The following is a 16,161-nucleotide window of genomic DNA, read 5'->3' on the forward strand; positions in this document are numbered from 1 at the left end:
TTTATATTGGGCTTTTCTCCTGGTGGACTCAAAGCGCCAGAGCTGCAGCCACTAGGGGGCGTTAAGTAGGCAGTAGTAGTGTTAAGGAGTCTTGCTCAAGGTTTCCTTACTGAATATGTTCTGGCTCACTACACAGGAAGATCTCAAACCCTCCTGTGTCAGAGGCAGTGATGCTCGGATACCCCCAATTACCAATTCAAGTAAATCTGGCCACGGCAGACTCAAAATCCAGATACGCCGTGATTGTGATCCGGATTTGAATCAGAGCTTTGAATTCGACTCGGATTTTGGCCGTGATTACATGTAGAATCCGTGATCACGGCCGTGATCATGGATTTGACTTTAGCATTAATAGCAAAGCCCTCCATACATGCTACAATCACCAAAATTGCATGGGGTGTAAAGGTAATCAGTGGCAACCACGTAAAAAAAATAAATAATAACTTTTAGTTTTTGAGAAAATCTATTTTAAAATTTCAAATGAAAAAAGTATTTGTGATAAAAAACCTGCCAAAACCCGTTAACAGCACAGCCCCCTTACTTGCTAGAAACACAAATTTCCCAGATATGTTTAGAAGAACAGTGGGAACAAGAGAAAAAAAATTCCAAAAAGACCTTATAGTTTTTGAGAAAATTGATTTTAAAGTTTCAAAGGAAGTTTCAAAGGAAACAAGTATACATGTAAATGCGGTAAATACATTAACTGTCATTTACCGCATTTAAATGTATACTATTTTCCTTTGAAACTTTAAAATCGATTTTCTCAAAAACTATAAAGTCTTTTTTTGTTCCCACTGTTCTACTAAACATATCCTGCAAATTTGGTGTCTATAGCATAAGGGGGCTTTGCTATTAATCGCTAAAGTCAGCGGGTATTCAGGTAATAATCACGGCCCGTGATCACGAGCCGGATTTGGCCCACGATCACGAGTGCATTCGGAACTGAATCCGTGATCGAGAGGCGATCATGAATTCAGAATCTGACCTCGTGATCAGTAAAAACAGCTCGTGATCACGGGTCACCCGTGATCACGAGGCCATGGAGAGAACACTGGTCAGAGGCAGAGCCCATTACCAGTGTGCTATCCAGCCACTGCTAAAGGAAAGGAAAGAAAAAACTTTAAGTAATATACAAAAATGTATATGTAAATTCATACCTGAAAATTAACAAGCAATACCATAAAATATTATTTTACTGCAAATTTCCAAATATTTGACCTACTTTTAGATATACTATAAGCCCACTTGTTTTTCTCATAACTTTCCAGGAATGCTAGAAGCTGGATAAAGGTTTTAAATGCTTGAAGCAGCTATCTGTTCTCTAACAAGCCAGAGGCAAATGGAGAGGAATAATGTAACGATCTGCTCAGCGGTCTGCATGGGCAGACAGCTGTTTGTCCATTCCTTAAGTCTGAGGGCTGCAGGTCTCTGGAAAAGAGACCTGCCTGTGCTTTGCAAGTTTCAGACCTGCTCTGCTGCTAAGCAATTTGCATACACTTGTCATGCAAACGGCCTAGCTGCCTCCTTTGAAGGCTTGCAGTATAAATACCATGTGATCCCACAATCCTTTGCTGCTCATAGAGGTTTGTTCCTGCTGGACTATCTTAGTATAGTTAATTCTTGGGGAGTGCTCCTTGCATTCCTAGTTAGTGCAGTCAGTTTGCGTATAATTTGTACTGCCTATTCTGTCCTGTCTTGCCTGTCGCGATTGCGCTGTCGCCAGCGGCGGTTGATAGCGAATCGCTCTGTCTTGTTTGGATCGCACTAGCCTCTAGCGGTAGCGGCTATGGATCCTTCTGATCTGAGTTCCTGGAGTGTAAGCTGGAGCAGCGGTTGCTACTGGCTACCTCATCTGTCTGTCTTGTTTGGATCGCACTAGCCTCTAGCGGTAGCGGCTGTGGATCCTTCTGATCTGTGTTCCTGAAGTGTAAGCTGGAGCAGCGGTTGCTACTGGCTACCTCATGTGTCTGTCTTGTCTGTTTGTGCTCATTTGTGTTACTCGTGGCTAGTTAGGGTGGCACGCTTATCACTGGTCGCCTATCGCGCGGTGATCGTGTCTTAAACGCGTTCGCTGTTGCGAATGAGTGCGGTGTTCGCGTTTAGCTAGCGTTTGTTATTTTCTTTATCCTCTGATTGTTGTTTGCTGTGCCTTTGCTACTCTCGTGCTCTGTCCTGCTCAGTCTGGTGTCACTATTTGGCAATCTCCATTCTTGCGATTACGTTCCCACTTTGTTTCCGCCGTTGTGTGTTCACCGTCGCTGGGTGGCGACTAGTTTGGTGGACACACATTGATTCTGTCTCTGTGCTCTCTCTCTTTAGGGGCTATCTTGCCTTGTGTTGCTTCTTTTCGTACAATTTCCATCTGGCATTTGTGGCAGCGCAGAGGGTTTATTCCTCTGCACTCCACAGCTCCATCTGCCGGTGGGAATTCCCCTCTACTGGTGCTTGCACCAAAATCTGGGTTTTATTATTTTGACACGCTTGTGGAGGACTTCCGCAGCGTCAGCGCACATTTTGTGCGCTGACCACGGAGATATCCCACAATCGTTACAAATAATCTATTTCATTCTGATAGAACAGAGACTTAAATATTTAAAAAATGTAAGCAAGGGGTTTTAAACTTTTTTCTTACATCAGAGGCAGTGCAAATCATTAAGTCTATATTACCGCCGTATCAGATATCGGATCGCACAAATTAGTTCAAGACCCATTTAATGTAATCCTCTTTAACTTTTTATTTTATTGGATTAAGCATAACAAAACACAGATCATTGCATTTTCATTTGAATAATATGAAATATTACAAATGCATATTTAATATGAAATCCACTTGATGTTGGCACAGGCAGTTATGTAAAAAAAAAAGATTCTTTACCAACTATAGTGATACAGCAGCAGCAGCAGCAATACAGTAACCAGATCTTCAAATCCATTAAAGAGGAACTGTAGTGAAAATAACATAATAAATAAAATGGTCTTTTTTTTTTTTTTTTTACATTATTCATTTAGAAATGATTTAGTCTCCCTGATTTACATCCTGAATTCTATCACACTCGGCTACATCCTTGGCACTGGCAGGTGATCAACAGTACTAAATCAGCAGAATGTTTGGGTACTGAGAATTGGGGGGAGGGGGGGGGGGTTGGCTAATCATCACTGGTGTGATACTTTACTGCATTCCACTATATGCTGTAAGTGCCCTTTTAAGGGATACACGAGGTGAGAGGTATATGGAGACTGCCATATGTAAACACTGACTAAGTGATGATGAATATTGAAAAAAAAAAGCGCAATTTTATTAATTACGTTATTTTTACTACAGTTGCTCTTTAACCTCCTTGCCGGTTATCCCGAGCTCAGCTCGGGGTAACCTGCGTAGGAGGATTTCTCAGGCCCCACTGGGCCGATTTTCAAAAAAAAAATGTCCTGCATGCAGCTAGCACTTTGCTAGCTGCGTGCAGTTTCCGCTCGCCGCCGATTCGCCGCTACCCGCCGCGCCCCCCCATCCAGACCCCTTGCGCAGCCTGGCCAATCAGTGCCAGGCAGCGCTGAGGGGTGGATCGGGATTCCCTCTGACGTCCCAACGTCCATGACGTCATCCCGCCCGGTCGCCATGGTGACCAGGGAAGCCCAGCAGGAAATTCCGTTCTAAACGGGATTTCCTGCTTACTCTGATCGCCGAAGGCGATCACAGTGGATAGAGGGATGCCGCTTGTCAGAGGCTATCATGTAGCGAGCCCTGGGCTCGCTACATGATTTTAAAAAAAAAGTGTTGCGCTGCCCCCTTGCCGCCAGAATTGTAACGGCAAGGGGGTTAAAGGGAATCTGAAGTGAAACTAAAGTTATCACAATGCTGTTTTCTGAATCACTTATACATCAAGGAGACAGTGAGAGACAACTTCAGATAAGGTTTTAGGGCTAGTTCACACTGGGTGCTTTTTTACCACTTTGCTGATCGCCGGTGATCAGCAGAGCGCTGCTCCTGATGTATCCCTATGGATATATTCACACTGCCGTGTTTGCGATTGCCATCATGCAGTGTTTTGGGGGCGATCACGCTGTGATTCTTGTTCTATTGAAAGTGAATCACAAGTGCAAATAGCGGCAAATCACAAGATTTGGGCTGCTGAATCGCAGACGCAAACGCGCTCGCGGTAAAACGCCCAATGTGAACCAGCCCTTAGGGCCCGTTCACACTTAAAATCGCAGAATGTCGGCGATTACCGCCGGCATTTTGCGGGAGTAATTTTCCCGCGATTAGCGTGGAAAAATCACTGGACACTGCGGCGGTTTTGGAGCGATGCTATGCACGCTAATCACGATCGCAAATCGTGGAACGCTCGTCGCCAGCAAACCGCTGCATGCAGCACGGTTGCAGTTATCGCTAACCGCAACCGCGGCAGTGAGAACACTGCCACTCACATTGTGTAGCGGTTCTTGCAGAACCGATAGCGGTTTGCCGTGAACGGGAATCGCTCGATTCCCGCTCAGGTGAGAATGGGCCCTAACTGCAGGGAAGTTCAGAGAGTCATTTGCTCTGCTCGGTTTCATAGTTTAAAATACAGAGTGTAGTTTGTAAACTGCAAATATGACAGAATGGTGCAATGTTATAAAAAAAAACGCTATAAAACTGAAAATAAAATGAGACTCTTTTCTTTGCTACTAATGTTCTAGTAATTATCCGTACTACACATACAATTTATTATTAGCTTTTTTCATCTTCAGTGTCACTTTAAATTCATTTTTAATATATTTTTAAGACTTTAAACCCCACTATGTTTTACCATTCAGTGGAAACCTGGCAGCTTATTTCAGCTGGATGAGCAAATATTACATATTGTGTTGAACACATCTTTTGCTTGCTATAGCAGATTTCCTCCATAAGCTATGTATAGTAACATGAGCTTGGAATGATGGTATCTATATAAAAAATAGCCTTTCTTCCTCTAGGATGCTCTTTAAAATGGCAAGTACAATTCAAGCCGTTTCAAGGCAAAAGGATTCTGTAGCTCCTGAAGCTTTGATTTTTTTTTTTACCACTTGCTTCCCTGATTTGTATAATGTATCAGAAAGAACAGATCTGAAAGAATATATTAGCGCCGCCTCTGCAGGGGTGCCTCATTATGGGAGAGCATAATCCCATTTTTGCTACATTTAGGGTGCTTTTGATTTTGTAATATAAACTGAATTATTTTTATGGTAGCCGTAATTGTAGCACGAGTTCTGCGATTTTCTGGGAACATCGAGGCTCAGCGGGCTCCAGGAGAAGATCTGGGACTTTTAGGGGCTATATCTGTCCTGGTACTTTTTAAAGGATGCCTAAAGCAAGACTCTGCTGGTTATTCTGCTGAAAACAAAGAAACGTTTTGGTTCAATTTTAATTTATATTTTTTATTATAATGTTTACACATTTTGTATTTACTGGATTTAGGACAAAAAAAAGTTAAACATTTTTTTTCTTTTTTTGGAACATATGGAATGTTACACACAAATATTTCAAATTTTTTTTTTTTTTTTTGTATACCGCCTGTTTTTTTAGCAGGAAAACAAGTCTCTGCTATTGCAAGAACAAAGTGGTATATTGATTAACAAATACCATATGGAACCAGAATTTGAATGAGGAAAACCATCTGATGCCTGGAACCCACTAGAAAGCACAAAGCAATAAATAGCCAGCAATTTGTGATAGCATTTTGCAAGCGATTTTGGGAGTGATTTCCCTGCTGCTCTACATTTCATTACAATGAATTCTAATGAAGCCTGGGTGTCCTGAGGAGGAATGGTGACATGTGAAACAGCTGTCGACACAGGTGGCGTTTTTTACCTGTTGTAACTTATCTGTGCTTCAATAAATGTCCTTGCAGTCGAGTGCCGGAATCAGTCCTATTACTTTCTTAATCAATTCATTACAATGGAAACGCTCCCAAAATGCTGCATGACCTGTGATTGTGTTTTCCTTAACCCATTCAGGTTCCGTCGTTTTCACGTGAGAAATGTTCACCTCCCATTCATTAGCCTATAACTTTATCACTACTTATCACAATGCACTGATCTATATCTTGTTTTTTCCGCCACCAATTAGGCTTTCTGTGGGTGGTACATTTTGCTAAGAGCCACTTTACTGTAAATGCATTTTAACAGGAAGAATAAGAAAAAACGGAAAAAATTCATTATTTCTCAGTTTTCAGCCATTATAGTTTTAAAATAATACATGCCTCCATAATTAAAACTCACGTATTGTATTTGCCCATATGTCCCGGTTATAACACTATTAAAATTATGTCCCTATCACAATGTATGGCGACAATATTTTATTTGGAAATAAAGGTGCATTTTTTCCATTTTGCATCTATCACTATTTACAAGTTTAAAATAAAAAAAATATAGAAATATTTCATCTTTACATTGATATTTAAAAAGTTTAGACCCTTAGGTAAATATTTACATGGTTTTTTTTTATTATTGTAATGGTTTTTTTTTTTTATTGTAAACATTTTATTTGGGTAGTTTTGGGAGGGTGGGAGGTAAACAATAGATTGATAATGTAAATGTGTGTTAATTTAAAAAATTTTTTTTTTACAGGTGTAGTATTACTTTTTGGCCACAAGATGGCGGCCATGAGTTTGTTTACATGACGTCACTCTAAGCATAACACACGCTTAGAGTGACTCATCGCAGAGGGAACGGCCAGAAAAGGCGCAGCTTCCGAGAGAAGCTGTCGCTTTTTCAGCGGGGGAGAGGAATCAATGATCGGTCACCGTAGACCGATACATTGATTCCCTGGCTACCGAATCCGCGGCCGGGAGTGCGCGTGCACGCGCGCGATCGGCCGCGGTGGCGCGCAGTAGCGCGCATGGTTCCTGGACGTAGAAACTACGTCCAGGAACCAAAATAGGTTAATCACAATCGCTCTAGTGGAATCTGTCCCATCTATTTACATTGGCAGTGTGTTTAGGGAAATCACTAGCAATTCAAAGTGCTCCCTAAATGCTCAAAAAACGCTCTAGTAAGTTCCAGGCCTAAGGCAATATCCTTGGAAAAAAATGTTTTTGACATTTTTTGCATCTCATTGACCATCCCTGACAGCAATATTGGTGGAGAGACATATCCATACTTGTGGAGTAACCTGGTAATAGCTAAAGTGAAAGGATATGGATTTATTTGAGGAGGAGGGAGCAGAGGCGTATCTAGAGGGGTACAGGCATGGCTCATGCCATGGGTGCCACAGCACCATGGGCGCAATGTCTGCCCCTGTGCTACACCTCATGCATCCCTGTAACTCAGAACTCAGATCAATTCTGTTATTTGGAGAACAAGGCTACTTAATTTATGTGTGTAGGCCTCACTTGGCTTAGTGACAGAGGACAGAGAGGAAATAAGAGATATTTTCAAAAAAGTAACTTCAGCAATATCCCAAGCCAAAAATCACAGGCAACCATAACACGTGTACACGAGAGAAAAGCAGTTTTTAGAGGTAAAAGGGGCTCCGACCAGGGGTGGGGGCGCAATTTCAGTGTTTGTCATAGGCTCTGTATTACTCAGATACGCCCCTGGGAAGGAGAGACATTGCTATATTGTTTTCTTGTATTAACATTTACTTAAATCTTAACCTTTTCCAATGTCAAATGTTAGATGGTTAACATATATTTACATTTTTTGGGTTAACTATCTCAAAGTAAAGGTAGCTATACATCTTGCAGTTCTGATTCCATCGACAGAGATCAACTTTATTGGGTAATGCACTTCAGTATGGTTGATTGAAAATCGATCAACTAGTGACCCACACACTACAAGCACCAGCCTATGCCATTCACCTTCACTAATCGATCTGACCGATGTTGAGTCTCCAGGCTCTCAATGTATAAATCGATTCAGAGTTGATCGAATAATACATAAACAGTAGACAATTCCTGTGCGATTGACCGATATCTTGCATTCTGCTTGATCGACTAAGCTGGTCGATTTGACATATCAGCCACTTTTCATGGATTGGGAATTCTGGAACACACTCGATTCTCTCTCGATTCAATAAAATGATAGCATTGAATGATTGATCCTATGGCAAAATCGTTAGATATATGGTCACCTTAAAGTGAACCTCCAGACTAAAAATCTACTCTGCAGAACTGAAAAGGCTTAGTGTTTCTTTAACAGTTTCACAGCATCAGAACTTTGTTTTTCTTACCAAAGCATCATTTTTAGCTGCAGAGAAGCTAAGTTTCGCCCCATCAAAGAAATCTGCCCGGGCGGTTTTTCCCCGATGCTGTGCAAAGTATGATGGGATTTCCTATGTTGTTATTCACGTTGCCTAGCAACTGGGAGGGGTGATCAGCACACAGGACAGTTGGAACTGTGTCTCATGCTCCCTGTCACCTCCTTTCAACCAAAAAGATGGCTGCCATCATGAAATCAAACATTTGCCTGTTCTTTTAAAACGGGGTGGGTAAGAGATTATATTACCTATCCATTTTAATTAACATAACTAATATAACTTAATGACAGTATGTTTGTTTAGGCTGGAGTTCCTCTTTAAGTTTGTAAATTGTTGTCCCAAACTGAACTGCATATACAGAGATTGCTTTTACTAGTCCTATTCAATTGTTCTGTCATATGATTGGTGCTCTGCCTACCGGTACAAATACAGATAACACTGCTGAGTAAATAAAGTAAATTCTGGTTGGATGACTGGAGTCGCTTCTCCTCTCCTGATTCAGTGTGAGGCACCGTAACAACAAGATCAGACACACAACCTTCATATTTCACTTTTCTCCTGGCAAACTCAAAGGGCCAGAGCTGGCGCCACTAGGATGCGCTCTATGAGCAGTAGCGGTGTTAGGGAGTCTTGCCCAAGGTCTCCTACTGAATAGGTGCTGGCTTACTGAACATGAAGACATATAGTAGAATGCAATACTACTATTTAGGATACCAATTTCTACATTAGTTATCTTGGTTTAAACAACACAACACTTCATTTATGTACACATTGCACTATATTGGCATGTAACCCCACCCTCTCAGTAATGTTTAGACTGTTTAATCATGCAGCCTTCTGCTCAAGGGAACTCTGGGAGAACAGGTGTTGTTTCTGCACACTTCGGATTGCACAACAAACACACATTCCACAGTGATGCACCTGCCAGCAGTAAAGATGTTGCCACCTGTGATAAATTTAAGAATGTAAATCAGGGAGAGCAAAGATTGGACAAACATTGACTAAATCGTTTATAAATGAATAATGTCAATTATAAAAAATTGTATTCATTAAATTGCATTCACCAATGTTCCTCTTTAAACATGTATCTGTAAATCCGTTATTTGTTTTAGAAGGTATCTGTGTTGCAAGAGGGCAGTGCTATGCAGATATAATTTTGGGAAAAAAATCGCCCAAGTATGAATAACATTGGATTAAAAACCAATAAAATGAAAAAAAGTGAGGTGGCTTACCTCAATGAAGAGATCTACATTTTATTGTTTTTTAACCACTTGATGACCCACCCTTTACCCCCCCTTAAGGACCAGCGCTGTTTTGAGTGATCTGTGCTGGGTGGGCTGTGCAGCCCCCAGCACAGATCAGGTTGCAGGCAGAGAGATCAGATTGCCCCCCTTTTTTCCCCCCTATGGGGATGATGTGCAGGGGGGGTCTGATCTCTCCTGCCTGCCTGGGTGATGCGGGGGGGCACCTCAAAGCCCCCCTCCGCGGCGAAATCCTCCCCCTCCCTCTCCTACCTGGCCCCCCCGGCGATCGAGGCTGCACAGGACGCTATCCGTCCTGTGCAGCCAGTGACGGGACGTCCCCTGTCACATGGCGGCGATCCCCGGCCGCTGATTGGCCGGGGATCGCCGATCTGCCTTACGGCGCTGCTTCGCAGCAGCGCCGTACAATGTAAACAAAGCAGATTATTTCCGCTTGTGTTTACATTTAGCCTGCGAGCCGCCATCGGCGGCCCGCAGGCTATTCACGGAGCCCCCCGCCGTGATTTGACAGGAAGCAGCCGCTCGCGCGAGCGGCTGCTTCCTGATTAATCAGCCTGCAGCTGGCGACGCAGTACTGCGTCGCTGGTCCTGCAGCTGCCACTTTGCCGACGCACGGTATAAGCGTGCGGTCGGCAAGTGGTTAATCCAATTTTATTCGTACTGCACTCTTTTCCCAAAATTGTGCTCAATTACCCCCAACGTATCCCATTGGAGGGGTCTAGACAGATCACATATGGTCTCCACCATAGTGATGACCTGTCACTTTTACTAAGGAGAACAGCCACACCCAGGTCTTGTTCTAAATGCAGCCAAAACAGTGGAACTGATCTTGGACTTCAGGAGACGCCCACCCACGCCACAACCAGTCCTCATAAACGAGACTGAAGTGTCCAGGGTATCTAGTGTTAGGTTCCTTGGAACAACATTGACTAGTGACCTAAGGTGGGGGCAGAACACCTCCAAAATCCAGAAGAAGGCCCAGCAGAGACTGTTCTTCCTACGCCAACTGAAAAAATTTGGTATGCCTCAGAAGCTGCTATCCAGTTTCTACACTGCCACTATTGAAGCCACCCTTTGCTCAGCCATTATTGTGTGGTATGCAGGAGCGACTGCCAGGGATAAGTATAAACTTCAAAGAGTCATCAGATCAGCAGAAAGGGTCATCGGCTCTCCTCTGCCACCTCTAGACCTCCTCTATACCGCTAGATTAAAGAAAAGGGCTGACAAGATTTCCCTGGACCCCTCCCACCCAGGCTTCCATTTCTTTAAGCTCCTTCCATCGGGCCGCCGCTTCAGAACCATACGCCCAAAAACCAACAGGCGAAGGGACACCTTTTTTCCTCAAGCAGCCCTCCTGCTGAACTCCTGCCACTCGAGGGGCACTCTCGCCCCACTCAGCTCAAAGACTCTAGGATAGGGTACACGGGAGCCCATTCCTGCGTAACCATCGATTATCCTCTAGTGTAATGCCTGCCTGTCATTTGACTGTTTTTATTGTGTTCGTCTTAGAGTAAATTCTGTCTTTTAAGTGTAAATTTTGTCTTTGTTCTATTGCCAATGCCATGTCTTTGTTCTATTGCCAATGCCATGTGAACCACAACCAATTCCGGGTACGACTTTTGTCGCACTTGGCGAAATAAAGATTCTGATTCTGATTCTGATTCTGTTGGGTCACCCTGTGTAGAGTCAGGTCCATTTTCTCCACCTGCTTCCTGTGGTCGGTTGCCTTCTGCAACCTGCTTCTGTGTAGTATTACACTCCATTCATTGACTCTATCAAGACAGACATACTGCACTATTGGCCTCCCGTCCTTTTGTCTCCTGTGTCCTCTTTTTCTCCAGGGTGTCAAAACACCCCCACCAGTGCACTGTGCAGATATACCACATTTGCTGATATTTAGATGATGGGACTAGATATTTAGTGCACATTTGTTCTGCTAATTCACTACAAAACAATCTGTATCTTCTTTTCTTTACAGGATTAAAAAAGGAAACGCAGAAAGATCACGAAGTGATCAAGCCACCGATTTCATCACCAAAAAAGCAAGTCACCAAGCCTCATTCACCAGGTACTAAACCTTTCACAATGCTACAGTGTTTGTAGGGTTGATCTATGATGGGGTTACAGTAAACGGCAATGCACAAAGCTAAATTGCCTGTGAAATCTAATTTTTCTAACTAAGCTGTACAGTAAAGAATAGAAATGTCAAAATTAAATGTACCAGTTAAGCATGCATTCAGGTGAATTCAGCCATGAAATGCATTCATGCTTCAAAAGTAAAGCAGCACGGCAGACAAAAACAACAATTACACAATTTATTCAATATGGGGGACACACTTTTTCTGTATTGTATCATGTAAGGCTAAGTTCACAATGACATTTTTGGTTGCAATAAATCGCGTTATTCCACTGTGCTCTAAAATCTCCTTCCCTTAGTGATCTGCAAACTTGGCTCTCCAGCTGTTAATGAACTACAAGTCCCACAATGCATTGCAGAAGTCTGACAGCCACAGTCATGATTCATAAAGGCAAATGCATTGTGGGACTTATAGTTCCTTAACAGCTGGAGAGCCAAGTTTGCAGATCACCTGCCTTAGGAGCAGTATACACACATATAAGTAGTTATCGGATGGCCCAGTTGAGGGCAGTATCATATCACCACCCTCTACCTTTCATTGTAAGCCTTTGGCAGGGCACTCCCCCCTTGTGCACTCTACCCTCAGAATAATGTGAGCTTGTAGGGGCATAACTAGAGTGGAGCAGTCCCTGTGATTGTAGGGGGGCCCAGAGCTGTGGGGGGCCTAACTACTAACCTTCCCTTTCTCCAATACAGGGGACTATATTTCACATCAGGTGTTTTTGTGAATACACTTGTTATGGGTGTGACGATCATGATGACCCCTGTGAGATGGGCCCCCAGGCCATGAAGGGCACCAAGGGAATGCAAGGGAAGGTGTGTGATCATTGGGGGGGGCATTAAAGTTTTGCTTGGGGGCCCCAAGAATTGTAGTCACGCCACTGTGCACTTGTATTATTGGGACTACTACTCCAGGGTAGGATCTGGAATTGTGTATCTTATTGCGTTTTACCTGTGAAGTAGATAAGAATTCCGCTGCACCGATCTCAGGATAAAAGTCCAATTTGTATTGAGGCAATTGTGGACAAACAGCAATACAGCTCACGCGTATCGGAACTTATGGCTCCTTAGTCATAGCTAACAGTTAGACTTTTATCCTGAGATCGGTGCAGCGGAATTCTTATCTTCTACATTTTCCTGTCCCTTTGGTGTTCTGCTCCCGATCACAGAATGTGCAGTGGTTGCAGCGACCTGTTTCCTGGATTTCTTTTTACCTGTATTGTGTTCTCTGCCACCCCTACTATCATTGTCTGTAACTGTATTTATTGTACAGCGCTACGTAATATGTGGTGCTATATAAATCCAATTAGTAATAAGTTATAGAAACACTACTTAGTCTAGGTTGCAGCAACTGCTGTCAATGATATACATGTACGGGTTGCAGCAGGATTTTCCATAGTGAAGTATAAAGAGTGCTGGTGCAAGAGCAGCTAAACTTAGCTGCCTCTTAGTCACTTGGCAGAGGTCACACTGGAGCCCAAAACGGCTGCGATTTTCCCAGAGACAATTCTCTAATGTTGGCACACTTTGGCCAACAGCCAGCTGACAGCAGCTGACTGTCGGCAATAGGGAATCCCACATGGTGCGCGGGGAAAAAAAACAGCAGACATGTTTGTCCCGCAGCAAGGAAATGCACATTACCCCCACTTCCCTGCACATCACCACAGGGAAGCATTATGTGTGTTTTCTTACTGTGGGAAAATGCCTGGGAATCTTGTGTTACCGCTGCCTAACAGCCAGCTTGCAAATCCTAGATGCTGTTTTCCAGGCATTTATGAAACGTTTAGTTTGACTTAGCCTACACCGTTAAAGGGCCACTATCGCGAAAAAATGTAAAATTTAACATACATGTAAACACATACAAATAAGAAGTACATTTCTTCCAGAGTAAAATGAGCCATAAATTACTTTTCTCCTATGTTGCTGTCACTTACAGTAAGTAGTGGGAATCTGACATTACCGACAGGTTTTGAGCTAGTCCATCTCTTAAATTAGGGATTCTCAGTATGGCCTTTATTCTTTATTAACCACCTCCATACCCTGGTCATTTTCACAGTCCCGCTCAGCTCTGATTACTTGCAATAATTTTATAAATAATTACCACAATTAAATTATCTATATTAGGGTTTTATATTTATTTTTAGTAATTACTTTATTTTCTATGTATTTTACAAAGAAAATAAGGGAAAAAGTGAAAAAATACACAATTTATCATACATTTTAGCTTTAATGTAAATAGCTTGTATTGTACATTAAACTCACACATTTTATTCATCTATCTCTCCTGTTTATTTAAACAGTTCATTTGTTTTAATATGTATTAGCACATTGTATATACCCTACTCTCTTGTTACATCTGTCTGTTCCTGGAATGTTTGTTTTACACTTGTTTACGACATTAATCCTGCCATTGAATTTCCTGGGAGGAAGAGAGGGGTTTGCTGTCATTCCTTTACAACTGTGTAGCATTGTTGTCAGCTCAGAGATAAATAAACAGTGTTATCTAGGATGTTGTAAGGAGGGGAGTGCAGAGACTTATTTTCACGTCATGGGACAGGAAGTGGTTAAGAGACTTCCTGAAAAGGATTTATACAAAAATGCTGGCAAGCCTCCCTGCTTGCTTCACCTTTTATTTAGCAGTTGGACGGAGCAACTGCCATTCACTAAGTGTGTTTGAAAATAAAGTAAACCCTGAGAATACATATGTTACTACTGGGAAAACCATGGCTCTAACTATCCTGATCTTTGTTTGTAAGGTGACATCTCTATCCTTTAGTATCTTGTCCAAATTTGCCACAGTTTTCCTCCCAGGTAACAAGCGTCTCTTAATCTCATGGCTGCAATCACCATCTGCAGATATCTTTGATCCCAGGAAGATTAAATGTGTTACACCTTTTTCTCTATTTGTAGATTGTTCATTGAAGCAGATGACATGACTTTAGTGTTCTTGATGTTAAAGAGACTCTGAAGCCTCCCCAAAACACTGTTTTTACTTTACAATCTTGTTAAGCATGAATGCCCTACCTGTAACGCCGCATCCCTGCGGCTAAACACTCAATTAATCCCCCCCAAAAACCCAGGGAAAAAATCCACGGCTTTCCAGGGATCAGCCAGGGTGGGGGAGTTAATTCAAGATAAAGGGGGGAGGTAGTCAGACCTGAGTAGGTGGTCAGAATAGAAAGGTGAGCCAGGGGTGGGGTGGGAGTAAACATTGAGGTGATAGTCAAGTTGCGAGGGTCAGCCAGGGTAGAAGTCAGGATGAGGGAAGGCAATCACGATCCAGAGTGTAATCAAAGAAAAAGAAAAAGTCAACAGAGAAAGTGCAGGAGTTCTCCCCTCAGTAATATATATGGGAACCCCTGTCCCTGGGCTCCTCCCCCCTCACCCCTTCCCTCAGGTGCATGGATCGCAAGTCTCTGCTGTCTTCAATGGAATACTTTTGCTTAGTCCCCTTAGTATCCAGACGACAGAAGCTGTATTGTAAAGTTCGTCATTTGTGCCATTACCACTAGGGAGTAACCTACACACTTTCCTTATGTGGCCTATGCTGAGAAACAGCCCTGGAAAATGCCATATACTGGAGACTACATTCTTTCCATTTAAATGTAATGTAATTTATTTGACTAATAAAGGAGGTTATCCATAAATAAATGAATACATAAAAAAAAAACGCTTTACCACTGCCACTCAGTGCTTACACAGGGTAAGGGCAATACTTGTGCCTGGAGGTTGGCCCTTATAATGTTTTCATTAAGTTTTCTTTTATTTTATACCGTACAGACACTGTTAATTTCAAATTACTAGGATAGCCTTAAATGGCCTTTAGCAGCCAAACTGTGTCACCAGCTGACAGGACAAGGCAGCCACAATCTGAGATTTATCCACAGTGAAGGTTCCCCATTAAAGATTTACAAAGACAATTTTAGTATGATGCTTAACATAATGAATTCTACCCTCCAACACACAGGCTGTGAGCAGATGTGCCACTGATGGAATCCGCCACAGAGCAGAGGTGCTCTTCTACCTGACTAGTGACGATACATTACACACTGAGACACGTCCCTCTCTGTCATTCAGACTCCACAAAGTAGTGATAGACATTAGAAGTTATTCTAACATTATGCAGAAACAGATTCTTACCAGTTCAAAGTTGTTGACCATAATAAAATGAGATAGAAAGAGGACTTGTCCGTCACACAGGTTTTAAGTCTTTCAGATTGGCCATCGCTGCTGTGACTCATAGAGCAAAACTAAATGTGTCCCACTAATTCAGTGGTGTAGCTAAGGAGCTGTGGGCCCCAGTGCAAGTTTTACTTTGCCCCGCCAAGCATTCTACATATAACAATTCATATGGCACAACAAAACCTGCCAAGGGCATCCACAGCATGAGAGGTGTAAGCAGAGGAGGGGAACAGTTTGCTAGTGATTACCCCTATTCAAAGTAGATATAGAAGATCATTACCAGCATAGCACCATTGAAGAGCTAGTATTGTGGTTGAGTATTAGCTCAAGCCTATCAAAGTGCCTGTAGTGAAAGATCACACATACAC

The 16,161-nt window shown here is 42.6% G+C and overlaps 1 protein-coding gene across 12 annotated transcripts in view; it reads left to right on the forward strand.

Annotated features, from left to right (window-relative positions):
• MTUS2 (microtubule associated scaffold protein 2) overlaps nucleotides 1–16,161 on the forward strand; it is a 737,980-nt gene that overhangs the window by 568,721 nt on the left and 153,098 nt on the right. For all 12 annotated transcript variants that reach the window (XM_068267019.1, XM_068267015.1, XM_068267020.1 and 9 more), the window contains one exon: nucleotides 11,453–11,542. In XM_068267019.1, coding sequence (XP_068123120.1) covers nucleotides 11,453–11,542 — 90 coding nt within the window. The remainder of the gene's footprint in view (nucleotides 1–11,452; nucleotides 11,543–16,161) is intronic.

The sequence above is a fragment of the Hyperolius riggenbachi genome, chromosome 2 (genome assembly GCF_040937935.1).
Source record: "Hyperolius riggenbachi isolate aHypRig1 chromosome 2, aHypRig1.pri, whole genome shotgun sequence".
Classification (NCBI taxonomy): Eukaryota; Metazoa; Chordata; class Amphibia; order Anura; family Hyperoliidae; genus Hyperolius; species Hyperolius riggenbachi.